Consider the following 24550-nt stretch of genomic DNA (forward strand, 5'->3'; position numbering starts at 1 on the left):
CAAAGGGATGTTAATTTGATCATATATATGGCCGGGTATGGATTAGCTTATTGATTCAATAAATGAAAAACCCTGCTTTTCCTTTCAAATCACAAAGGGGAAAACAGGCTCATTTTTATTACCTTAATCGTGAAATTAATTTACGAACAATCTCAAATTGTCAATAAATTAATTTATGCACCATCCCACTTAGTTTCATGCATGCCCAAATAGCTGTTTCACATTGTAAGGCCCTGTGAGCTCTGGCGGTCCACTCCATATTAGCTCTGCTATTTGAAGGTTTGCCGCTTCAGTAGTATGGCCACCATCAAACCACACATACTCGCTTGGCTCACTGCATAGTAAGTATGGTTCCATTCCACAGTCCAATCCCCGGTATGCCCCGCTACCACAACACGCTGCCTTCCCTTCCTCGAAGCCTTCGTAGTACAACAACGAACAAAAAAAAAAAATTATTATATTAGAAATTTAGAATTTCATACGTACTTCTATTTGTTTTCGTAAAATTTAACTTTTAATCTAAAAAAGCCTTATATTACAAATTCAGAGATTATTCTAAATCTTTATTAGTTACATTTTTAAGCCCAAAATCATATATGGGAGCTTTAAATTCGTTCATATATAACGCATCAATTATATATATAAAAAATCAAGTAATAATACTGTACTGTACCATATTTTGCAGAGTTATTCACTCTATCCATAAGTGCATCGTAGTAATGGAATAGTGAATATTTGAATCCTGGTAACTGGTTCTCTAACTCCTTGAGGACATTAGACAGAGCTGTATTGTGTAGTCTGGCAAGTTTTGATGGTAAGTCAACGCATCCATCACTACCAATTTGATCAAGATTTCTTGCTTTGAGTAATGGTAGGCACCCCAAAGGTCCTACATTCTGAAACGCAATTTTCCTTCCTCCTAAATAATATATTTCCTACGAAATTCATTAAATGAAAGTTTAAAAATAGATATCAATCACCAATCAATGGGCTATTGCAGTACGTGCAGTAAGACTTAGAATTAATTAATTAGATGTATATATAGTGGATCTTACTTTGAGTATAGTGGTCAAGTTTCTTATTACGATTCCTACGAATTGAGCCTGCTCGGACTCGGTGATATTTGTGCTGTGGTCGACTGCATGATAATCATTGCCTCCAATGCTAAACAAGTAAACAGCTCTCCTCAGCAGCTTCTTGGTTTCTGTAACACCCAGTTCCTGTTGCAGCAACTTTTTCACGACCTTAAAAGTACTCAGCTGTGTGGGAAGAGCTAACTGATCAAAAACATAGGATCGACACATTAATTAATTAAACATATATAGGACATATAAACATGGGTACACTTATATATATAACAAATAATGATTTCCTTAGAAAATTGATTAAAGTACGTACTATTCACTGTTCCTGGTTGAGTTTCAACAAGAACACCAGATCCAGCCGAAGCAAAGTTGGCTCCATCTGTAAATACATGTGGACCTGGTTGCAGGTATGGTGAAAGCATAGGCAACTTTGCAAACTCAGCTGCAACAATTAATGTATCAATTCATATATATATTGAAGTATACAACTTTAGGGTTTAATATTAATTAATAACCAAATTACAAAAGAGACCAAAATATATTACCGATGAAATCGGGGACAATACGGCCATCGGAAAGTCGACCAGTGGGATGGTGGAAGAAGGTACGTTTCACCATATGGCCAGATAATTCCTCCCTCCAAGCTTGTGTTCACGATGCATTGATTGTTGCCAGCATCAAACAGTGAGTCCCCAAACACAAACAAGGCCTTATGGCCCCTATTAATGTGTTCCAACTCTGGCTTGGACTCATGACCATAGTAATTATAATCACTAACTAGCCTGAGAAGGCTTGCTAAAACATACACAATCTGGCTTATAAGACTTATTGCCATGCTAGCTAGCTAATAACTATATAGCTACCCAATTAGTTAATCATCCAAACTTCAATGTTTCTTGTTCTATAAATACTGTTAAGAGTATTAACACTACTCCAATACCTATCAAAGCCAACTAATATCATAAACTAATGTTTAAGTTAGTTTGTGTTATTCTCCAAACAGTGCAATATTTACTGTGGTTGACATTAGCCACCTAATTCCACTAAAACATAGTTACAACAGTTATAACTAAAATGAAAAATAGTTTCTGTAAGGGTTAAAGTTGTAAATATGTCATTATTTTGGCTATTGATATGTTGGCCCAGCTAATATCTATCCGTTGGTGAATTGGTAGCCTTATATTTTCTGACAACTCTTTCCTTCCTCATCATTGTTTTCAAACCGATCCCCCTTTTGTTTCCCTGTTAAACAACCAAATTTCATTCCAATACATGGTTAGTGAGAAGATAAATCCATAGCAACTTATGCTACCACCAATATGAGCCGCCATCCACGTTGTAACTGATGAAGGAACTAATTGCAGGCATCTAACAGCGTGGGTTTGATTGGCAACTATTTCATGGGTAAGGTTTGTTAATAGCATCAACAGATGATTATTGGTTTCTAAACTAGTTGCTTACTGTGTGTGTAGCTCTATCATACCAGAAACTTTATCTTTTCACAACTGATGGAATTTATGGATTGTAAATTGGTTGTTTTCAGCAATTCCTCATACTATATGGGAGGGTAATTGTGTTCGGTGCAATTATAATTAAAAATAAACCTGGTTATTAATTGTTATTATTTTTCAGCATGTCAGATTAGTTAGTCAGCTGTTAGTCTGTTAGAATTGTTGTTAGGCTGTTTAAGCTTAGAAGCTCAGCTATAATAGACGACATGAAGATCGATCAGATTTGCTTGGAATTAAAAATGAAATAAATTAGTAAAATATAAAGCATGTGTCCAATGAGATTTTTTTTTTCTTAATTTAAGGGAAGATAACAATTTGGAATCTCTTCACAACAAATATTAATCGATGAAATTAATATTACTAAACTAATAACTAACTAATATACCTTTTTCTTTAATACTTGACAATAAAATGGGATCCAAATCTTTTAAGATGTATGATTAAATTAATCTTTTACTAAAAAGAAAAAGATACCAAATTTGTAGTTATATACGCATAAGATATATCTTTTGTTTCAAACACTTTCAAATCGTCATCCTGCAGATTAAGATCGGCTGGGGACGTCTCCTCTTAAAAAAATACCGAATCTATTATTGTTTTTTAATAATTTGTAATATTTAAAATATTTTCTTCACTTTTAATTAGAAATATATATGTTAATTTATCAACACGTGATCACCATATCATTGTCTGAGAGTGAATAATGTACTCCCTAGCTAAACCCTATAGCTAGCTACTTGCGTTGCGTCTCTTTGAAAAATTGCAAAGGTCTGATTGTAATTTCATGCATTAATTAATTGTTAAGGTGTAAAATTAAGAGTCTATTAATTATAAGGTACTAGCATGACATGCAAAACATTAACCAAAACCACTCCTATTTCTATTAACTTGCAGACACTTTCCATCAGCCCAAAATATAACATGTGGACACTTTCCAAAAGACCAGTATCAGCGCATCAACGCATCAAAACCAAACCAACTACACAAACAGCCCAAAACTAATCTCCTTTTTTTTTGCCAAATCGATTTCTTTCTTCAACTTTACCAAACCGACAATTGTTCATCTTCACTCTCAAGCATCCTTCTGCAACTGCTACAATAAACTGTAATTTTAGTTCACTTGCAATTAATAACGGCAATTGCAAGTCTGCAACTCCAATAAATTGCAATAAACTGCAATTTTAGTTCACTTGCAGTTAGGAACTGAAAACTGCAGTAATACTGCAACTCCAATAAACTGCAGTTTCAGAAACTGAGCTTAAAAAAAAAAATCATGAACCTTCTATTGATAAGAAATCAAAGTAGGAGTCTACCACAAGTTGTGATCATGCCCAATCGAGGAGAAGCCGGAGTGGTTAGAGCATATCAATACCAAATTAATGATCAGGTGTTGATTAAGCTTAATCTATTCCTTTATGCCTTTTTCTTTCTTAATTTTATCATGGGTCATCCTCCACTCCTCCCTCTATATTTTAAATATAGTTTGGGTGTCCTTCCAAAGACTTTATGGTGACATTTTTTCTCTTCAAAGCTACTTTCTCGAGAACATTTTGATTAATATTATGTTTTATAGTTGGTTTCCAAACTACCTTATGGTTTAGAGAAAATGATTTTAAAGTTTTATAACCCTTTACAATAAATAAACATACCTAATATTCCCAAACGTTAAAATTATATATTGTCAACCTAATTAAGCCCATCTTTTAAAAAAATTGGCACTCAAACGGACAAAATCACAAAAAAAAAAAACATGCTAAAGGCACATTTGGTGCTATACAATGCAGGTTGCACTGTTTGACAGTAATTCTGACTTTGCAACGACGAATATGAGACTCCTTAAAAAAAAAAAAGGGGAGAATTACATAGATGTAAATACACTGGTAAATTAGGAAGGTACATAATCAATCAAAAGCTGAGAATAATTTAAATTATTTTGTGCTTTTTTTCTTAATTTTTGTTTGATTTGAAGGTGAACTCTTTCCTTTACGCGAATCCGACGCTTCCTTTGTTCTTCTTAGTTGATTCGAACGCTCTTCATTGTCTGAACTCTTTGCTTTATGTATGTGAATCTGACGCTTTCTTGGGGCTAACATAAGGTCCCCATTTTAGAGTATATCGAGTATAGGTAGGTGGACAGATATCAGGATGATATTTCACACCTTCCAACCCATCCACGCTCTCAATCTTTACATCTTTTAAATAATGTCGCCAGCATTTGATATTCTCATCAGAACTACGACAACAGTTGGGATCTTCTCTATCCAAAAAGCATCCATTAAAGAGCTGTAAATATATCAAGCAGATGTTACTAAAAGCTCTGTTATTTTATACCTAGTACGTACTAGTAGCATATATTCATAAAACATAGGCATACCTTTACAAGTTTCTTTTGGTACTCAAAGTCGTCCGACATCACAAAAAGAGTCTTAGGACGACAACTCCAAAGCAAACCCTCCACAAGAAATGCATAACTTGACTTAAACGACCACACAGACAATATAAGCTCTTCAACTTCAAATAAGGGATCACATGATATACGGTGCTTGTTAATATCTTTTAGATTAAAGCTGAACTGAAATCACAAAATGAAAAGCAGAGTTAGGAAATATATATATGGGATATTATTTGTAATATACAGTGTTTTCAAAGGCGAGCTTCAGGCGCGCCTCAAGGCGCGAGTCATGGCGAGGCGGCGGCCGATTGCGCACGACGTCGCCGGACTGTGAAAAACGACTGAAAGGCGACGGCAAGGCGTTGAAGGCGTACGCCTCTCGACGGCAAGGCGCTGAAGGCGTTGAAGGCGTCGCCTCGCGACCAACTCTGCGGGATTTTTTTCAACCTCTGTTCTAGGTTTTTTGCACCTCTGTTTTGGAGAAGATCGGTTGGAGAAGAACCCACTCTTCCAACCGAGTAAGATCGTGCAAGGCAAAGGTTGACTTGCAGTTATGGTGATGGCCATCAGGCTTTGGTCTTTTTGGAATGAATAAAATCTTCCTGGAGCTATTTATATATGTTTGGGCCATCAGGCTTTGGTCTTACAGCCTAAACAGTCCTAATACTGTTTTTATTTATTTTTTAATTCAAAAACATTTTAAAATATTAATTTTTTTACATGTGCTGAAAAGACAACAATACCCTTGCTTATATATATATTTGGGTCTTATGTTCTATATATATACTTATACAGGCTCCTTCTGTTGAGGTATACCTCAACTTATTTATGTTGAGGTATGAACTTGTTGGGGTCCACACGAGTCGTTTTGTGTCGATCCGAACCGTTCGCAAGGATCATCTTCATTGATAGATCATCCTTGCAAAAAATTAGCCAAATCGGAAACCATTTGCCTATCTAACTTTGATAAAACAAATGGACGGTTTCATCGAAAATACTTGGTTCGTCCATTTATTTGATCAAAGTTAGATAGGCAAATGATTTCCGATTTGGCTAATTTTTTGCAAGGATGATCTATCTATGGAGATGTAAAAATTGAACGGTTCGGATCGACACAAAACGACTCGTGTGGGCCCTAACAGGGTATACCTCAACATAAATAAGTTGAGGTATACCTCAACAGAAGGAGCCTGTATACTTATATATATATTTATCTATTTATATATGTTTATATATATTTATAATTTTTTTATTATAAAAAATATATACCGAAAAGCTTACGCCTTAACGCGTTGAGGCTTACGCCTTAACGCGTTGAGGCTTACGCCTCGCCTTCTACGACTAAAACGCCTCGCGTCATGTTTTTGCGTCTGAAAACACTGGTAATATAGCAAAACTTAAACATGCAATTGCAGATAAGAGACTTTGCATTAATAGTCTTAATCGATCATTACCTTCCCTGAGTCTTTGTCAACAATTATATTCAGATACACAGCTTCATTTGACTTTGCCAGTAGTTCTTTCAACTTTATGAACCAAAGAGTGTCAAAGTAATCACCCTTAAGCAGAAAATCTAGGTGCCATGGGCATGGAGCATTAATTATGTTTATCAAAGTAGATGGACGCATTATGCCTTCATATTCAAGCGAAACTAAATTTGGGGTGTCAATCAGAAGCTCCTCAAGGCTGTCACACCTATTTATCTTCAAACTCTGAAGGTGGCGACTTGAAATGTCAAGCCTTTCAATCCACCTGCAATATGCAAGATTCAATCTCACTAGGAAGGGAAATTTAGCGGAGAATTGGTGGAAGAGCATTCCTTGGACAACAGTAGTTTCAATGTCGAGTGTTTTGAGACCATGACATGCATCCATGTTAATGGTACATGGGTAGTTATCGCTCCGGAATGTTGAATCTATGTACAAGGTTTGAAGGCTAGGTGTGTCGATGTGAATGCTTTGAAGGTGATCAGTGCTACACAGCCTCACGAGGAGTTGCTTGAGTTTAACAAGGCCGAATATGTGCAAGTCTTTGAACCCCGGACAACGGATGAGAATGATTTCCTCCATTAAAAGGCAGCTAGAGAAGAGTTGATTGACTGTGTGATCATCCATGTGGACATACTCAAGAGAAAGCTTTCGGAGAGAATGAAGATTTAACTGCGCATGGTCACCTCCATCCAACTTGAAAACGCAGTCATTTAAAACGAGTGTAGCTAATGCCCTGCAGGCAACAAAGACTGTTTGAGGGACAGTGTAGCCCTGAGGATCAGGATGAAAACTTATACCAATCAACTTTCTAATGTGGAGATGGAGCTCCTTGACCCCACTCTGTATGGCCAAGTCAATCCATTTGTCGACAGCAGAAGCCAACTCCATGTCAATGATGTCCATGGACAGTACGAACTTCTGCAAGTCAAGATTTTTCTCACTAGTGCAGAATCCAAGTAATTTGGTATCCACATGTTGCATGAAGTTCTTGTAAGTTGCAAAGAGAACCGGATTGGATTTTTTAAGAGGAAAAGAATAATGAATTAGATCAGATGTGATTCCAAACTGAGATTGGTTGAATTCTAAGATGGGGAAAGATGCATGAACAGAGTGCCATCGATTGGACAAGGAACTGGTTCTAGCAACATCTTCTGTGGGAAGAAAAGACAGGATATGGTGGATGATAAAATCTGGTAATGCTGAGATCCAATCTGTAGTGGCATCATCATCATCCATGGTGTGGTTGATTGAGTAACTTCTTTTTGTCAAATTAAAGCTTCATTCATTGCCATTTATATTTGTGCTAATTATGACCTCAATTCAATATATAAGCCTTTCATTCACAAATTAATTAAGTAGATAAAAGCAATAGATGGGGTCCAAGTGTTAGCCGGCCTATAAAGAGAATATATGATGAATATATTGGTCAAAGACCTGTTACAAGGTAACTAACACCTTGATTTCATCTTTGTCCTATCTTTGAAGATTATATACTAATATTAATCCCTATAAATTATACGGATGATCCATTAACAAAAAACAAATTTAAAAGATATTATAAGAACGATTGCATTTTCCATGCCATTTGATGTAGACCCTTTGGATGGAAACTGAGAGGGGAAATAATGTTAATATAAAGGGTTGAAAGAAACCCTCTCCAAATCTCTAATTTTTTTTTTTTGTAGTGTTAATATGACTCATTGGGACGATCGGATTAAGAATTTAAGACCGTCGGTAATGGTATGTTTTCCGTCAGTATGATGTTATTACCAATAGATTTTCATTGGCACAAGTATGAGCTTTGATTGACCATCCATCACTATTGAGGGCGTTGGTACTGATAATAAGATGATTATTAGTGACAGAAAACCATGGATAAAGACATTTACCAACGGTTTTGACCATCGTCAGTAATCATAACCATGGGTAATAGCTAATTTTTCTGTAGTATGATTTGTTTCATCTATGTAATTAATTAACAATTTCATGTATTATTGCTGTGTTGACTGTTGCAAATTTGTTTGCAATTGCAACAAGTAAAAATTTGAGGCTTTTATTGATTCAAGACAAACCCTAGTAAAAAGTTTAAATAGTGAATGCAATAATAAAATACAGAAACATATTATGGTTAGATACACTTTACATTACATAAAACATAACATATATATGAATCATTTCATGGATCTTTCATCAGGTTCTACCTAGCTATATAACATTTCCTCCTGTGTATTATTCCATTTCTTCAGTAGTCTCTCCTTACATATTTCCTTGAATTGATGCATGAGTATCAGATTTATTTGTTCAACAGTTGAAGCCCCATGTTAGAGTATATCGAGTTTATGCAGGTGGACTCACATTGGGATCATATTTGACACCTTCCAATTCTTGGACGCTCTCAATCTTTGTGTCTTGTAAATAATGTCGACAACATTTGATCTCATCGTCATGACAACTACAACAGTTTGGTCCGTTTGGATCTTCTCCATCCACCAAGCACCCATTAAAGAGCTGTAAATTTATCAAGTTGGAAGAAGTAGCTATATGGTGTTACTAAAAGTAAACAAGCTAGAGCTGTTCATATCTATACATCTGGCATATATATACATATTATATCTCACATAGAAATATGTAAATGTAGGCATTATACATACCTTTACAAGTCTGTTCTGCGCCTTGGAGTCGGACTTCACAAATAGAGTCTTAGGACGACAACTCCAAAGCAAACCCTCAACAAGAAACACATAACTTGAATGATACGACCTCACAGCCTATATAAGCTTTTCAACTTGGACTACTACTGGAGAGATTTGACTTTCGCTAAAATCCTTTAGATTAAAGTTGAACTAAAATCACAAAATTAAACAAAACAAGAGTGAGAAAAACTAGCTATATGGGATAAATATTAATTGTTTGATAAATTGTTGTTATTAAACATGAATATTGCAGATGGAGAATTTGCATTGTTAGTCTTATTACCTTCCCTGGCTGAGACGAAGACAGCAAGGCTGGTGATAAAAATGGCTTCTCTATTTCAACCCCTATATTCAAATGCACAGCTTCACTTGACTTTGCTAGTAGTTCTTTCAACTTTATGAACCAAAGAGTGTCATAGTAAGTGGTAAACATGAGCAGAAACCTTAGGTGCCATGGACATGGAGCATTAGCTATGTCTATCAAAGTAGACAGGCCTAATTTGCCTTCATATTCAAGTGAAACCAATTGGGAGTGTCAATCTGAACCTCCACAAGCTTGGCACAGTCCTTATATAACTTCAACCTCCGTAGGCTGTGACTCAAAATCGTAAGCCTTTGCACCCGTCTGCAAGTAATATTTAATTCAGCGAGGAAGGAAAATTTAGAGAGGCTTTATGGAAGGGCAATATTGTGACAACATCACCTTCAATGTCAAGTCTTTTTAGGCCATGGCATGCATCCACATCAACGACACATAGATTCTTCGTCTGAAGTGGAGCATCTATACTTAGATTTTGAAGGCTAGGTGTTTCAATGTGAAGCCTTTCAAGGTGATCAAAACCAGACAGCTCCAGCACCACTGCCTCGAGTTTATCAAGCCCATGTATGTGCAAATCTTTGAACCCCATACAAAGGATGAGAATTATTTCCTCGATTAAAGTGCAACAAGAGATCAGTTCCCGGACTGTGTGATCATCCATCAAGACACCGGTAAGAGAAAGCTCTCGAAGAGAATGGAACTTTATGGTCCTGGCCTTACTAGGATCATCCAACTTGAACACCCAACTCTCTAACACAAATGTAGTTAATTCTGTGGCAATAAAGATTGTTTGAGGTGCAATGTAAATTGGATAATCAGAGTCATCAGACAGATTATACAACCTTATGATGCTTAAATCAACCTCTTTGACCCCATTCTGTACGGCCAACTCAATCCATATGTCAAGAACAGAAACCAATTCCATCTCAGTGAGTTCCATGGACAGTTTGAATTTCTGCAAGGCAAGATTTTGCTTGCTGCAGAATCGAAGTAAAGAGGCATCCATATCCCATGAACTCCTTTTAAGCTCTAAAGTGTTGTGGATCAGCTTCCTCAAAAGTTTGATTAGATAAATAAGAAGCATAATAAGCTAGACATGGTATTCCAAAGTAAGTTTGGTCGAATTCTATAATGGGGAAAGATGCATGAGCAGAGTTCCATCGCTTGGACAAGATACTGGTTCGAGTAACATCTAATTTGTTGGGGAGAAAAGACAGGATATTGTGAATGATGAAATCAGGCAAGGCTGAAATTCTATCTGGGGCATATCCATGGTGTGGTAGAGTACTAGGCTACTACTAGCTACTTTTGTTAAATTAAAGCTTCATTCATTGCCATTTGAGAGCTAGCTATAACCTCAACAAGCCTCCTTGTTCTTTATATAGAAATTAAGTAGCTAAAACAATTGATGAGGTACTCCAAGTGTCAACGCCTATAAAGAGTAATAAAGGTAAACTTATGTATCCATGTTACACCTTTCTACAATCCAAAGGAACTCAATGGTAAAATGAAAGAGTTAATCAACTCCTCTGTCTCCTCCTCTTTGAAAGCTCCAAAGGTTAATTTGTAGAAGTATTCTAAAATGCTATCCAGCATTATTTTTTTTTTGTCAACTCTGTGCATGGAATGATTTACATAACTATCATGTAAGATAAATTCTTGTGAATAAATTTATATAAGTAATTTTATAACATTTAAAGCCAATTCCCCTGTTTTCTGAATAAAAAAATGGCTAATTCCCCTGTCTCCTCTGTAAAGAACCAATGGTTGGATAAGAATTTTCTTTTATTACTTGTTTTTAACTTTTAAATGTATCATAAAGACTCTAGGATCCACTAAATATTTAATCTTTCTGTTATGGTTTTTTAGTGACATGAAATTTCTTTGGTGACTAATGCGATATTTGTCACAATCACCATGAAACATAGATTTAGTCACAAACACAAGTGACTTTAGCTTCCTATATTTTCCTCTTTTATTTTTTGTCAATTATAGTCCATAAAAGACTAAGTTTACCTGCAGATGAAGGCTAAAGCAAGTAGCGTATTGAATTGTGCTGGATAAGTTTCAAATGATTTCCTTGAATGATTTGATGCGTATTCATAGACTACAAGACGATAGGATAACCTTTATAACTGAGTTGAACTTTATCTATAAAAGAAAACGATATCTAAATCCGAGATTATTACAAAGACAATAGGATAATCTGGTGTTTGCATGATATTTGTGAAGCTAATAAACCACAACACCTATCTAATTTGCAATGAATTACAGTTGAAGAAGGAAATGATTGTCTTACCATCACTACACATAGCTATCGAACATGAAACCCATTTCAGAGTATACAGAATATAGGTGGGTGGCCCAACAGAAAATTAGGTGCGATGGACATGGAGCATTGACTGTGTATATAGATGGGTGTGTTCTGCCAACAAATTTAAAAGAATCTAAATTTGGGGTGTCAATCCGAAGCTCCACAAGGTTGTCACACCTATTTATCTTCAAACTCTGTAGGCGGTGACTCGAAATGTCAAGCCTTTCAATCCACCTGCAAAATGAAATATTCAATCTCACTAGGAAGGGAAATTTAGAGGAGAATTTGTGGAAGAGCATTCCTTTGACAACATTAGCTTCAAAGTCGAGGGTTTTGAGACCATGACATGCATCCATGTTAATGGTACATGGATACTTATCACTCCGGAATGTTGAATCTATGAAGAAGGTTTGAAGGTTTGGTGTTTCGAGGTGAATGCTTTGAAGGTGATCATCGCTACACAGTCTCACGAACAGATGCTTGAGTTTAACATGGCCAAATATGTGCAAGTTTTTGAACCCGGGATTACCGATGAGAATGATTTCCTCCATTGAAAGGCAGGTAGAGATGAGTTGGTTGACTGTGTGATTGTCTATGCGGACAAGCTCTAGAGAAAGCTTTCGGAGAGATTGGAGATTTAGCAGCGCATGGTCATCATCCAACTTAAAAACGCAGCGGTTTAACATAAGTGTAGTCAATGCCCCGGCAACAAAGACTGTTGGAGGGAGAGGGTAGCCCTGAGGAGCATGATGATAACTAATTCGACCACTCAAGTTTCTAATGGTGAGATGGAGCTCCTTGACCCCATTCTGTATGGCCAAGCCAATCCATTTGTCGACAACAGAAGCCAACTCCATGTCCATGAGGTCCATAGACAGTGTGAACTTGTGCAAGTCAAGATTTTGCTCACTAGTGCAGAATCCAAGTAATTTAGTATCCACATGTTGTATGAAGTTGTTGTAAGTTGCAAAGAGAGCCGGATTGGATTTCTCAAGAGGAGCAGTATAGTAAGTTAGATCATATGGGATTGCAAAGCGGGATTGATCGAAATCTAATACGGGGAAATATGCATGAACAGACTTCCATCTGTTGGACAAGGAACTGGTTCTAGCAACATCTTTTGTGGGGAGAAAAGACAGGATATGGTGGATGATTGAATCTGGTAATGCTGAGATCTTATCTTCAGTGCCAATATCATCCATGGTGTGGTTAATTGAGCAACTCATTTTTGTCAAATTGAAGCTTCATTCATTGCCATTTGTATATATATATCTGCTAGTTACGGCCTCAATTCAATAAGCCTTTTATTCACAAATTAATTAAGTAGATAGAAGCAATTGATCGATGGGGTCCAAGTGTGAACCGGCCTATAAAGAGTACTATAAATTATGGACATTTCAAAATCGTTAGTTACAAGGTTAGTTAGCATCTTTTGATTTCATCCTTGTCCTCATCTTGTTATTTATTTATTTTTATCATCTTGAAGATTACTAAGTTAATCCTATAAATTATAAGGATATTCCATTAACAAAAAAACAAAATTAAAAGATATTATAAGAATGAGTGTGTCATTTGATGCAGACCACTTGCAAGGAAACTGAAAGGGAAAAATAATGATAATATAAAGGGTTGAAGGAAACCCTCTCCAAGGGTCATTCTCTATTCACACTCGGTCATCTACACTTGGTTCAGACGAGATCCTATACATATTTCATGCGTGAAAGATTCCCATATAGGATCTTATGCGAACTAGATGTGGATTGACCCCAAGTATGGATGCCAGAATTCCTGCAATCTACAGTATCTCTATTTTTTCTAATTGTTTTATTATTATTATTATTGTTATTATTGTTATTATTATTATTATTATTATTATTATTATTAGAGATAATCCTTTAGAAAAACGGTTTTTAGATGAAGATCGGGGTGTTTTAAAATTTATAAAAAAATTCTTTTAATTCATAATAAAGTCCTTCTCCGATTTGATGGGTATTTCCCCTATTTGAAGAATATTTTCCCTCTTAGGGTGTAGAGTGGACTTGCTTAAAATCTTGGAGTTAAAACCTAACATAAAGCTGTCAAAGAAGAAAAATAAAAGGACTTAATTAAAAACCCTAAATCTCTACTGGTCTTACTCTAAGAAAAACTCATAAAATGAACTGTACTCTAAGTCTCCCTTATTATTATTACTATTATTGTTATTGTTATTTTGTAGTGTTAGCTATCTCATGCCATCCATCTAGACTCGGATAGGGCTGGGTTTCTTTGCGGACTACCCGAAAAAAATCGACAACCGACCTACTAACTCCGACTCTGACGGTTCGGTGGTGTTCCTTGCATTTTCGGTTTCAAACTTTGACCGATCTGTGCTGGCATGAATAGGAGTCGTTAGTGAAACACCCATATCGACGGTTATACCGATACACCCCACCACCACCATCATCTCCAACCATCTCTCTCTGCAATCCTTGAAACCTCCTCTTCCTTTACTTTTTATCGAACCAGCAACCTACACTTCCTCCACCGAAACCAGCAAACCAGCAACTTGCCAACCTTCATTAAACCACCAACAACCTCCATCAAACCACCATCACCAGTTCACTCTCTCTGTCCCGCTCACTCCATCTCTTTGTCTCGCTCTCTCCATCCCGCACCGAAACCCCCTCTCACTGACCGATACCGAAGTGGCCGATAATCGATCTCCAACGGTTTCTGCGAATCAGTGTGGTTACCGACACCGACTCACCCCTAGACTCCGATACTATACAATGATACATGATGTTCATCCTATACAAGAATTTCTCTATATGACAATGCATGATGCCTATCTTATATGAGAACGTTTTCATGTTTGTATAGGATGAACACTATGTATCGCCGTATAGGAACGTTCTGGTATATGATGAATATTATGTATGGCCATATAGTATCTAGGTCCGGAGCAGGTCCTAACGACTCGGGTGTTCATGTGAAAATTTATGTGTTAACTTTGTGACTAATGTGACGTTAATTGTCACAGTTCATTCCAAAATATAGATTTAATCATGAACATCTGAGACTTTAGCTTCCGTTATTTCTCCCTTTTAATTTTGTTTTTTTCATTTTAATCCATAAGAGACTTCCATTTAGAGTTATGGAAAGTTTTCATTTTTTTTCTTCAAATAATTCTTGAGTTAATAGTACACTATCGCGGTTAAATTATACAAGACTAGACGATATCGATATTGATGACAAGTTTTGCAGGGGAGGCTGAAGCAACCCAAGCTCTAGCAAAGTATAATCATTCCACTGGAAGCCTTAAACGTTCTATAAATTCCTCATGAACATGTTATTATACAACTACTTGTTATCACCTTATACAGCTTTGCAATGACTACTAATATACTAATTTCTTATTACAACTGATTTCACCTCAAGTGCAAGGTCCTCAACTACTGATTAATTACTACTGTTAGACAACCATTGTGCCTGAAAAACTCAAATTATTAGAAAATGAGCCAACAATGTATATCAATCTAACAGTTGTTACTAAAAGTTACAACATTATCCAGCTAATGAAATAAATGCAGTAGTAGATTCTGTAATTATACCGGGTACTACTAGCATTCATAAAACATAGACATACATACCTTTACAAGTTCTTTTTGGTCTTCAAACTCGGACAACAGAAACAGAGTTTTAGGACGACAACTCCAAAGCAAACCATCCACAAGAAACGCATAACTTGAATTAAACGACCACGCAGTATAAGCTCTTCAACTTCAAATAGGGGATCACAGGATATACCGTGTTTGTTAATATCTTTTGGATTAAACCTGAACTAAAATCACAAAATTAAAAGCAGAGTTAGGACATTAACATGGGATATTTATTATTTGTAATATAAAAAATAAAATTTGAATCATTAATTAAACAACATTCGATTGCAGATAGAGAATTTGCATTAATAGTCTTAATCATTACCTTCTCTGACTCTTTGTCAACAATTAAATTCAGATACACAGCTTCATTTGACTTTGCCAGTAGTTCTTTCAACTTTATGAAGCAAAGAGTGTCAAAGTACCAGTCACAAACTAGCCAAAACTTTAGGTGCCATGGACATGGAGCATTTATGTGTACCAAAGTAGATGGGCGTAATAAGCTATGATATTCAAGCGAAACTAAATTTGGGGTGTCGATCAGAAGCTCCTCAAGCTTGTCACACCTAATTATCTTCAAACTCTGTAGGTGGTGACTCGAAATGTCAAGCCTTTCAATCCACCTGCAATATGCAAGATTCAATCTCACTAGGAAGGAAAAAGTAGAGGAGAATTTGTGGAAGGGCATTCCTGTGACAACATCAGATTCAAAGTCAAGTATTTTGAGACCATGACATCCGTCCATGTAAATAGTACATGGCCGGTACTTAGCACTCCGGAATGTTGAATCTATGTGGAAGGTTTGAAGGATTGGTGTTTGGAGGTGAATGCTTTGAAGGTGATCATTGCTACACAGCCTCACGAACAGATGCTTGAGTTTAACATGGCCGAATATGTGCAAGTTTTTGAACCCGGGATTACGGATGAGAATGATTTCCTCCATTGAAAGGCAGCTAGAGATGAGTTGGTTGACTGTGTGGTCGTCTATGTGGACAAGCTCTAGCGAAAGCTTTCGTAGAGAATGGAGATTTAGCTGCGCATGGTCATCATCCAACTTGAAAACGCATCTGTTTAACACAAGTGTAGTCAATGCCCCGGCAACAAATACTTTTTGAGGGAGAGGGTAGCCCTGAGGAGCATGATGATAACTAATTGCACCACATAAGTTTCTAATGTTGAGATGGAGCTCCTTGACCCCATTCTGTATGGCCAAGTCAATCCATTTGTCAACAACAGAAGCCAACTCCATGTCCATGAGGTCCATGGACAGTGTGAACTTCTGCAAGTCAAGATTTTGCTCACTAGTGCGGAACCCAAGTAATTTGGTATCCACATGTTGCATGAAGTTCTTGTAAGTTGCATAGAATTTCTCAAGAGGAACAGGATAGTAAGTTAGATCATATGGCATTCCAAAGCGGGATTGATCGAAATCTAAGACGGGGAAATATGCATAAACAGACTGCCATCGGTTGGACAAGGAACTGGTTCTAGCAACATCTTTTGTGGGGAGGAGAGACAGGATATGATGGATGATAGAATCTGGTAATGCTGAGATCCTATCTTCAGTGCAAATATCATCCATGGTGTGCATGATTGACTAACTTAATTTTTATCAAATTCAAGCTTCATTCATTGCCATATGTATTTGTGCTAGTTATGACCTCAATATATGAGCCTTTTCTTTCTTTATTCACTAATTAATTAAGTAGATGAAAGCATTGATGGGGTCCAAGTGTGAACTGGCGTATAAACAGTATGACATCTCAAAGACATAAGTTACAAGGTTAACTTCTTGATTTCATCGATCTTTGTCCTCATTTTGTTATTTTTTTTATCATCTTCGAAGACTACTCTAGTGTTAATCAACTTAATCCTATGCGTCTGAAAACACTGGTTATTATATAATCGTTGACTCCAATGCTGATAAAGTAAACAGCATTCGAAACAAATGGCTTGACCCTTGCTTCACCAAGTTTCTTCCTCAGTAGTTTGGTTACGTTCTTGAAATTAATGATCTGACTTTTAAGGTCAATCACCTGTTAAAAGGATTCATATAATAATCTTTCCATCACAAAACTAAACTTGCTTTCATGGATGACAAAGAGCTAGCATTTGTTTATATTTCAAAACAAATTTGCAAGAGCAAGAACTCTGGCTTATACATTGAAGTCCAAACAAGAATTTCATGAAGTCTAGCAAGATATATACATACCGATCCTTCTTGGTGTGTTTCAAAAAGAGCACCAGCTCCTGCAGATGCAAAGTTAACTCCATATGGATATGCCCAAGTGTACTTACCGATTGCCAGTTTCAGTTGCAGATATGGTAAAATGAATGCCAACTTTGCATACTCAGCTGCAAGAAATAGTCAATGATCAGTTAAATTTCATCAGATTTACAAATTAAGTGTGTTAGGCATTCGTTTTCTTACTTGATTTTGCTACGAGTAATGCTATAAAGATCATTTTTTTTTATCATGTTAATCGATCACATAATGCAATAGTTGATGTGTTAATTAATAATTGGTAATAATAATGGATTCAATAAATACACATCAACTGTCAAAAGAATACGATCCCTTCAACATTTCTTTTTTCCTATGAGAGCATGTTGAACATTTTCTAGAGTTGTATTCACCTATAAAATCCGGGATGAAACGACCATCAGAAAATCTTCCAGTTGGATAATTGAAGAAAGTTTTCCCATATGGCAAGTAATTAATTTGCTTGTAAATCAGCAGTTGCATTGATGTAGTTATTGTTTCCAGCATCAAATATTGAATCACCAAAGACGAATAAAGCCACAACTTCTTTTGATGGGTTATGGTTAGGTTGGGAAATTGCTGGAATAACAAGGCTTGCACAAAAAATCAACAAGTAGATTGAAAAGGTTACAATTGTCATGTCAAAGCCTGATAGATCTGCATAAACATAATGTTTTATTTTCTCTCAATCAATTGTTATTTATAGGGCATTTGTCACTGAATATTTTAATTAGTTACATCATAATCTTTCATTTCCATTGTCACTATGAGTATTCTTCGTTTCCTATTAATTTTGTTTTACATAGAAAGAATATATAATTTCTTTTTTCTTCCATTTAAAAAAAGAGAATATTTTAATTTCTTCTACATAAAAAGTAACCCTATATGGACCATATGGTTACCAGGATGGCTTTTTTTCTTTATTTGCTGGTCTAACTAGGCCCAGCCCTATGTTCTGTTCCTCCCTTCAGGCCTAGGCGTAGCCCTCTTCCTCTTTATGCTAGGTTGGCCCAAAAGAGAAGTAAGGCTTTATCTGTCAACTTGGTCAGACCCATTTTACAGGTCCATATTTACCAGATTGGACAAAATTAGGTGTATCATATATAGCATGGTACATGTCCAATTGTTCACCAAGATTATATCAATATCAAACTTTTATTTATTTAGGAATAGAAAATGTGTCGGCAAAATGCTCAGTATCAGCTTATGAAACTAAATCCACATTTGTGATCTAAACTTCAAATAGAGTCTTCAGATTGTAAGGTCCTGTGACATTGGGAATTTGGCTCCACCATAACTTAGACACTTGCTGGTAAACCCTTTCTGTTGGATGATTGTCAAAGAACACATATTCAGTGACATTGTTACATAACTCATACTCTTTCACACCTCCCTTTCCTCCACAGTTTTGAATTCCTCTGTATGGACCAGAGCCACAGCATCCCTTCTTTCCTTCCTTGAAACCTTCACAACACAGAAAAAGAAGACAATGACTTTGCTTATGACAGAAAATAAGAGAAACCCATGAAAGAAGGTGAGATATGGCTATATATACCATATTTTGATGGATGACTACTTCTTTCAGTTAAGTAATTGTAGAGATTTGCATTTGAGTATTTGAATCCTTGGAGCTGGCTGTTCAGCTTTTGGAGGCGTTTAGCAAGTACTCTATTGTGTAACTTCACTAGTGCTGTAACTTCTTTCACACAGCCACCTATGTTTTGTGGATTGTGTATTCTCATGCTTGGCAAACATCCCAGAGGCAACACATTTACAAACCCAAATTTCCTTCCTCCTATTTTGTATATTTCCTGACACATCAAAATGTATATGAACTAATTAATTCACCCAAAACATTAAAAGAAGAATTAGTTTTGTAACATTGCATGTGTTGCATGTAAAGAAAGTATATATATAAATATATATTACTTTGATCACATTTGTGATGTTGCCTATCACCATGCCAACAAATTCTTCATGTGAGTGGGACTGAAACAAGCTGGAGTTTGTGGTGAAAGGGGAATAATAATCATTGGTTCCAATGCTAATCAAGTATACAGCATTGGACAGCAATTTGTAGGCTTCTGCATCACCTAGTTTTTGCCTCAACTGCTTCTCCACATTCTTGAAATAACTTAGTTGGGTTTCCAAGTCTATAGCCTGAAAACAAGAAATTAATTAACCACACAATCATACTTCAATTCTATAACATGTTAACATTAAATACAAATTCAGATTATGTAATTAAGTCTTAATAAGGTAAATAAGCAAAGATCACATACAAGCCCTTGAAAAGTTTCAGGGAGAGCACCACCCCCACCAGAAGCAAAGTTGACCCCATAAGTATAGTTGTTGAACCCAGGTTGCAAATAAGGTGGTATAAGTGGCAACTTTGCATACTCAGCTGCAGCATTAATGGAAATTTAACAGTCAGTTTTGTCATAATCCCAAGTGTTTAAGAAAATATTACAACTTACAGAATGTTAATTACCGATGAAATCCGGGATTAGGCGGCCATTGGAAGCTCTACCAGTGGGGTACCTGAAGAAGGTTTCTCCATATGGCCATATATTTGACTGAAAACTAGTATTTATGTAGTTATTATTTCCAACATCAAAGAGTGAATCACCAAAGATGAACAAGGCTTCATGTTTTTCCTGAACCCATAATTGGCCATGGCAGCTGCTTGGAATTAGAACAAGGCCGGCACAAAAAGCAAGGATACAAATTTCAAACCTTAAAGCTGCAGCCATTACAGTATATATGTTCTGTTTTACTCTGTTTATGTTATCTTCTCCTCTGTTTCAATTCTATAAATAGGTGTGGAATTGACCCTGTGATGGATTTTACTAGTCAATCCAATGGTTTGTATATTCGTGTTCACAAAGTTAATGTGCTAATCACTTACGTCATATGACTCAAAGCAAATTCAATCTTTGAATGTTATAAAAAAAAAAAAAAGACTGGCTTGTAATTTGACCTTATTTACATATTCAATCTTTCAATATTTTAGAGTGCTGCTATTTGTACATTTTTTTTTTTCTATTTGTACATTTTTTTTTCTTTTTGCACACTTTTTTTCCCACACACCCTTTACCTTGTCTTAAAATTTAAAATTTCTCTTTAACACACCATTCTTATTACTAAAATATCCTTATCTCACTAAATTTCTCATTACACACCCACCCCAATATATTAGTACATGTTTAAGTACATAAAAAGGGTGAAAAAGGTGAGCAAAATAAAGAATTCATATACCACTATTTCTAGCTTTATCTTGTTCTTTAGTCAAGCTGCAAGTAATTGAAATAGGGGTGGGTAAAAATACCGAAATACCGAAAAATACCGATATCGAACCGATTTTATACCGAAAAATACCGATACCGAAAATACCGATGAATTTGGTAACGGTATTGGTTTACAAAACCCGGTACCGACGGTATACCGATACCGACCGCATATTGAAAAAATATAATTAAAATAATTCATTTTTATACATTTCTATACTATACTGGTATACCCTAAATATAAAATACTTAATTAGTATTACTTTTCTATATAATTTATAATTTTATATAATACATTTCTAATTTTCTATAATTTATATCAAACATATATAAATTTATAAACCCTAAACCTATAACTTATTACTTATATGTTTTTTAATTTATATAATACATTTTTATATAAAAACTAATTAAAAATACCCTAAACCCTAATATTATACTAAATTATAAACCCTATATAGTATATAGTATATGTATATGATATCTCATACTGAATTACTAATTTCTATACCCTAATAGTCTAATACTATAAATTTATAATTCATAGATTCATAATTGGTAACTTAGAGTTTGGTATATAGTATATAATATAATATTATAATATGATATAATATGGTATAGTATAGTATAATATGATAATATTAGTAATTTAGTATATTAATATAATATGATAATACTAGAAATTTAAATTTTTATTCAACTATGGTTTTAAGAGGTTTTTAAAGGATGTTGAATTGTGAAGCCCCGTATTTTTTTTCTAAGGTTTATTTTGAAAAGTATTTTAAAGATTTTGGAATTTATTTGGAAAATAAGAAGAGTTTTGATTTAATTTAGGCTTGACTCAAAGTTGACTTTTAAAACTAGTAGACTTTTGATTTTGACTTTTGGCCCATTAGAAAGGTCTCGAGCTTACAATTTCATAGACACGTAGCACACGTTGATCAGAATTACGGTTTAGAAGTTACGGATCATACAAGTGTGGGGCAATTGTGTAAAATTTGCATAAGGGTTTTAAAAGCCCATTTTAATTTCTGAAATCCCTCATTCTCTCCAGAAATTTCAACAAGTTTCTCTCTCTCTCTCTCTCTCTCTCTCTTTCGCTCTCTTATTCTCACTTCTCTCTTTCTCGGGCAGCACTCCCTGCACACACCCAGCTCCACCCAAGTCCAGCCCCTCCGGCCACTTTCCCCGACAACCCAAGATCATCGGCGAGCTGTTCTCGCCGGCGCCAACCCCCCCAGACCAGTCCCCTTTGCCAGCCCGCCGCTCTCTCTCTCCTCTGTTCTCTTTCTCCTTCGCGCCCCCTGCAAGCGCACATGGCCCAGCCACCTGACACCGACCACCTTCCCGGCCCTCTCCTCCAGCCAGCCCAACTCCCCTGCGCGACCCCTGCTCGGGAAACCTCCAACAGGACCGCTGGCTCCTCCAATTTTCCGATCAATCTCCTCTGTCGCACCCCTCTCTCTGTCTTATCTCTCCTGTAGTCGGCACCGCCACTCTCCGACCGATACCGCCACTCTCCGACCGATACCGAAGTGATCGGTTACCGACCCATATCGGTCGGAATTCGGTTTGGGTGTTTCGGTACGGTAACCGTACCGAACCCACCCCTAAATTGAAAGGTAGTGGTCAAGCCAACTACCTGCTGATATTGGGATACCCTTTCATCTGTAACACCCGGCCACCACCTTGCGCAGCACCCCCAAGCCCACTTCTCTCTCCTACCTCCCTTTCTCTCTCTGGCTTATCAATTAACCCAGCCACCTTCTCTCTTTCCTCACTCTCTTTCTCTCTCTCCCGAACCCGCTCTCTCTCTTGCGACTCCATCTCCCCGCAACACCACCTCCCCTGCAAGCTTCGTGAAGCCCAACTGCCGGCTCCAACTCCTTCCAGTCACTGCGTGCCCAGCTGCCTGGTCGCACCGTTGAAGCTGCCGGCGCGCCGTTCGGCACTGGTCTGTCGAAACTAACAGTTTCGTTCGGCAGTCATCCGCTGAAAATGTGAGTTTCGTTCGGCAGGTACCCACCAAACATCCAGGACCCGTTCGGTAAGTACCCACAGAACCAGCTACAATTTTTCCGAGGTGGAAGCTCGACGGTGCTGATGGAGGAGCTGCCGCTGATGTCGGCAGCTTGGGGGGAGCTTGACACTTCTCCGGCGTGGAAGAGCAGATGGAGGCTGACAGGAGTATATAATCTAAGACGTTTGCCTTGTCGCATTCTTGACTTACATGTCAGCATTGCTGACGTAGTTAGTTTTGTCTATTAGTATATTTTGGTTAGCAAATGGCGGTGATGTACAGAATGTATAAAAGGCAATGAAGCCTTAATCTCATTGTAATTTTTCATTCTGTAACTAGCAGTATAATAAACAAGCTTATTTTTCTCTCTGGTTTTGTCTCTACTTCTGTTTGGTTTCTGCAACATTGAATTGTTCTCATGGCTGGTTATCATGGTATCAGAGCAAGCAAACGGTAACACCTCAGCTCGATCCTCTTTGCCTATTGTATAAGTTCTGTGAGTTTAGTTTTTCACTTTCTCACTCTTCAATTTTTTGTTCCTTTTCTTATTTCTTGTTTGTTTCCCGAGAAAATTTACAATTCACTATATATTGCTCATCAATTGGCAATATACTGCTCTTTTCTTCAGCATATTATCATCAATTCAACTTTCATTTTTGTTCTTGTTAATTTTCTACCTAAATACACAAATCTCTCATGAATTTCTTGCCCTAATTCTGAAATACAATATCTTGTCTAAATTTCTTGCAATCTTTGTCTCTTTTTCGTCAATATTGTGATTTTCTTGACACTGTAAAATCGTATCATAGCAATATGAGTTGCAGTCTTGCAGACACGAAGAAGGAGAGGAAAGAAGAAAAAAAAAAAAGTAGGAAGAAGAGAGTTGGGGTGTGTTAGGGAGGACTTTAGAGTATTTCATAATAGGGTAAATTTGTAAATTCACTAATTAAGTAATAGGGGGTGCGTAAAAAGAAAAAAAAAAGGTGTGTAAATAACAGCACTCATATTAACCGTTAGGTGGAGAGCACATGGTCAGATGATGATCCAAGAACAGAATTTTGTAATTTTATATATATATTTTTTTGTTGTAATTGAGGATGTTCAGGGTCAGTTTTCGCTCACCAAACTAATCTATTGGGTAAATCAAACTAAAGACTCGAACTCGGGGCCTAGGGGATTCACTAGGGATTTTATCATTCTTGTTGCTTGGCTCTAAGAATCGAACTGGAGACTCAAACTCAGGGCTTGGATTTACAACTAATATTGTTTTCCTTTTTAAATGTTTATTGAGAATATAATAGTATCGTCCTTTTTAATATTATTTGATATTATTATATTAACTCACTAGGGATTTTACCTCTAGATTAATATAAAAGTTATTGAGAATATAAAAGTTAATATAATAATATCAAATAACTCACGATTAATATTGTTTTACAGCCAAGTTAAAAAACATTTAAACATTTAAAAACATTAATATTATATTTATTGAGAATATAATAGTCTCGTCCTCAAACGAAGCCCCAAGATAGAGTTAC

The 24550-nt window shown here is 36.4% G+C and overlaps 4 protein-coding genes and 2 pseudogenes across 4 annotated transcripts; all 6 read right to left on the reverse strand.

The window, feature by feature from the left end:
* Nucleotides 1-195: 195 nt before the first annotated feature.
* LOC147287561 (GDSL esterase/lipase 1-like) lies at nt 196-1920 on the reverse strand (annotated as a pseudogene).
* A 2731-nt stretch (nt 1921-4651) lies between these two features.
* On the reverse strand, nt 4652-7714 carry LOC147287562 (putative FBD-associated F-box protein At5g53635). Its single transcript, XM_086240925.1, has 5 exons — nt 6443-7714; nt 6270-6358; nt 5233-5416; nt 4971-5168; nt 4652-4879 (listed from the first exon to the last, which is right to left on the reverse strand). The coding sequence occupies exons 1-5, from the start codon at nt 7712-7714 to the stop codon at nt 4652-4654; spliced, it is 1971 nt and encodes a 656-aa protein (XP_086097051.1).
* Nucleotides 7715-11794: 4080 nt separating this feature from the next.
* On the reverse strand, nt 11795-13006 carry LOC147287563 (F-box/LRR-repeat protein At4g14103-like). Its single transcript, XM_086240926.1, has one exon. It carries the CDS (start codon nt 13004-13006, stop codon nt 11795-11797), a length of 1212 nt encoding a protein of 403 aa, XP_086097052.1.
* Nucleotides 13007-15435: 2429 nt separating this feature from the next.
* Nucleotides 15436-17024, reverse strand: LOC147287564 (putative F-box/LRR-repeat protein At3g44810). Its single transcript, XM_086240927.1, has 3 exons — nt 15924-17024; nt 15768-15839; nt 15436-15624 (listed from the first exon to the last, which is right to left on the reverse strand). Exons 1-3 carry the CDS (start codon nt 17022-17024, stop codon nt 15436-15438), a joined length of 1362 nt encoding a protein of 453 aa, XP_086097053.1.
* Nucleotides 17025-17304: 280 nt separating this feature from the next.
* Nucleotides 17305-18188, reverse strand: LOC147287565 (GDSL esterase/lipase 2 pseudogene; annotated as a pseudogene).
* Nucleotides 18189-18841: 653 nt separating this feature from the next.
* On the reverse strand, nt 18842-20458 carry LOC147287566 (GDSL esterase/lipase 1-like). Its single transcript, XM_086240086.1, has 5 exons — nt 20197-20458; nt 19988-20109; nt 19635-19865; nt 19261-19516; nt 18842-19169 (listed from the first exon to the last, which is right to left on the reverse strand). Exons 1-5 carry the CDS (start codon nt 20456-20458, stop codon nt 18937-18939), a joined length of 1104 nt encoding a protein of 367 aa, XP_086096212.1. The 3' UTR covers nt 18842-18936.
* Between the last annotated feature and the right edge of the window lie 4092 nt (nt 20459-24550).

This window comes from Dryas octopetala, chromosome 4 (assembly GCF_963921425.1).
Source record: "Dryas octopetala chromosome 4, drDryOcto1.1, whole genome shotgun sequence".
In the NCBI taxonomy this organism is placed as follows: domain Eukaryota; kingdom Viridiplantae; phylum Streptophyta; class Magnoliopsida; order Rosales; family Rosaceae; genus Dryas; species Dryas octopetala.

What these genes read in the sequence shown, in the direction of transcription:
- LOC147287562 (XM_086240925.1), bottom strand. Translation starts at nt 7,714, where the DNA reads ATGGATGATGATGATGCCACTACAGATTGGATCTCAGCATTACCAGAT. An exon ending in TTGACAAAGACTCAGGGAAG is followed by an intron (nt 6,359 to 6,442) that starts GTAATGATCGAT and finishes CAGTGTTTTCAG; the next exon opens with ACGCAAAAACATGACGCGAG. An exon ending in AAGCCTCAACGCGTTAAGGC is followed by an intron (nt 5,417 to 6,269) that starts GTAAGCTTTTCG and finishes AAAATCCCGCAG; the next exon opens with AGTTGGTCGCGAGGCGACGC.
- LOC147287566 (XM_086240086.1), bottom strand. Translation starts at nt 20,458, where the DNA reads ATGGCTGCAGCTTTAAGGTTTGAAATTTGTATCCTTGCTTTTTGTGCC. An exon ending in ACATCACAAATGTGATCAAA is followed by an intron (nt 19,517 to 19,634) that starts GTAATATATATT and finishes TTGATGTGTCAG; the next exon opens with GAAATATACAAAATAGGAGG. An exon ending in TAGTCATCCATCAAAATATG is followed by an intron (nt 19,170 to 19,260) that starts GTATATATAGCC and finishes TGTGTTGTGAAG; the next exon opens with GTTTCAAGGAAGGAAAGAAG.
- LOC147287563 (XM_086240926.1), bottom strand. Translation starts at nt 13,006, where the DNA reads ATGGATGATATTGGCACTGAAGATAAGATCTCAGCATTACCAGATTCA.
- LOC147287564 (XM_086240927.1), bottom strand. Translation starts at nt 17,024, where the DNA reads ATGGATGATATTTGCACTGAAGATAGGATCTCAGCATTACCAGATTCT. An exon ending in TATTACGCCCATCTACTTTG is followed by an intron (nt 15,840 to 15,923) that starts GTACACATAAAT and finishes TGCTTCATAAAG; the next exon opens with TTGAAAGAACTACTGGCAAA. An exon ending in TTGACAAAGAGTCAGAGAAG is followed by an intron (nt 15,625 to 15,767) that starts GTAATGATTAAG and finishes TTGTGATTTTAG; the next exon opens with TTCAGGTTTAATCCAAAAGA.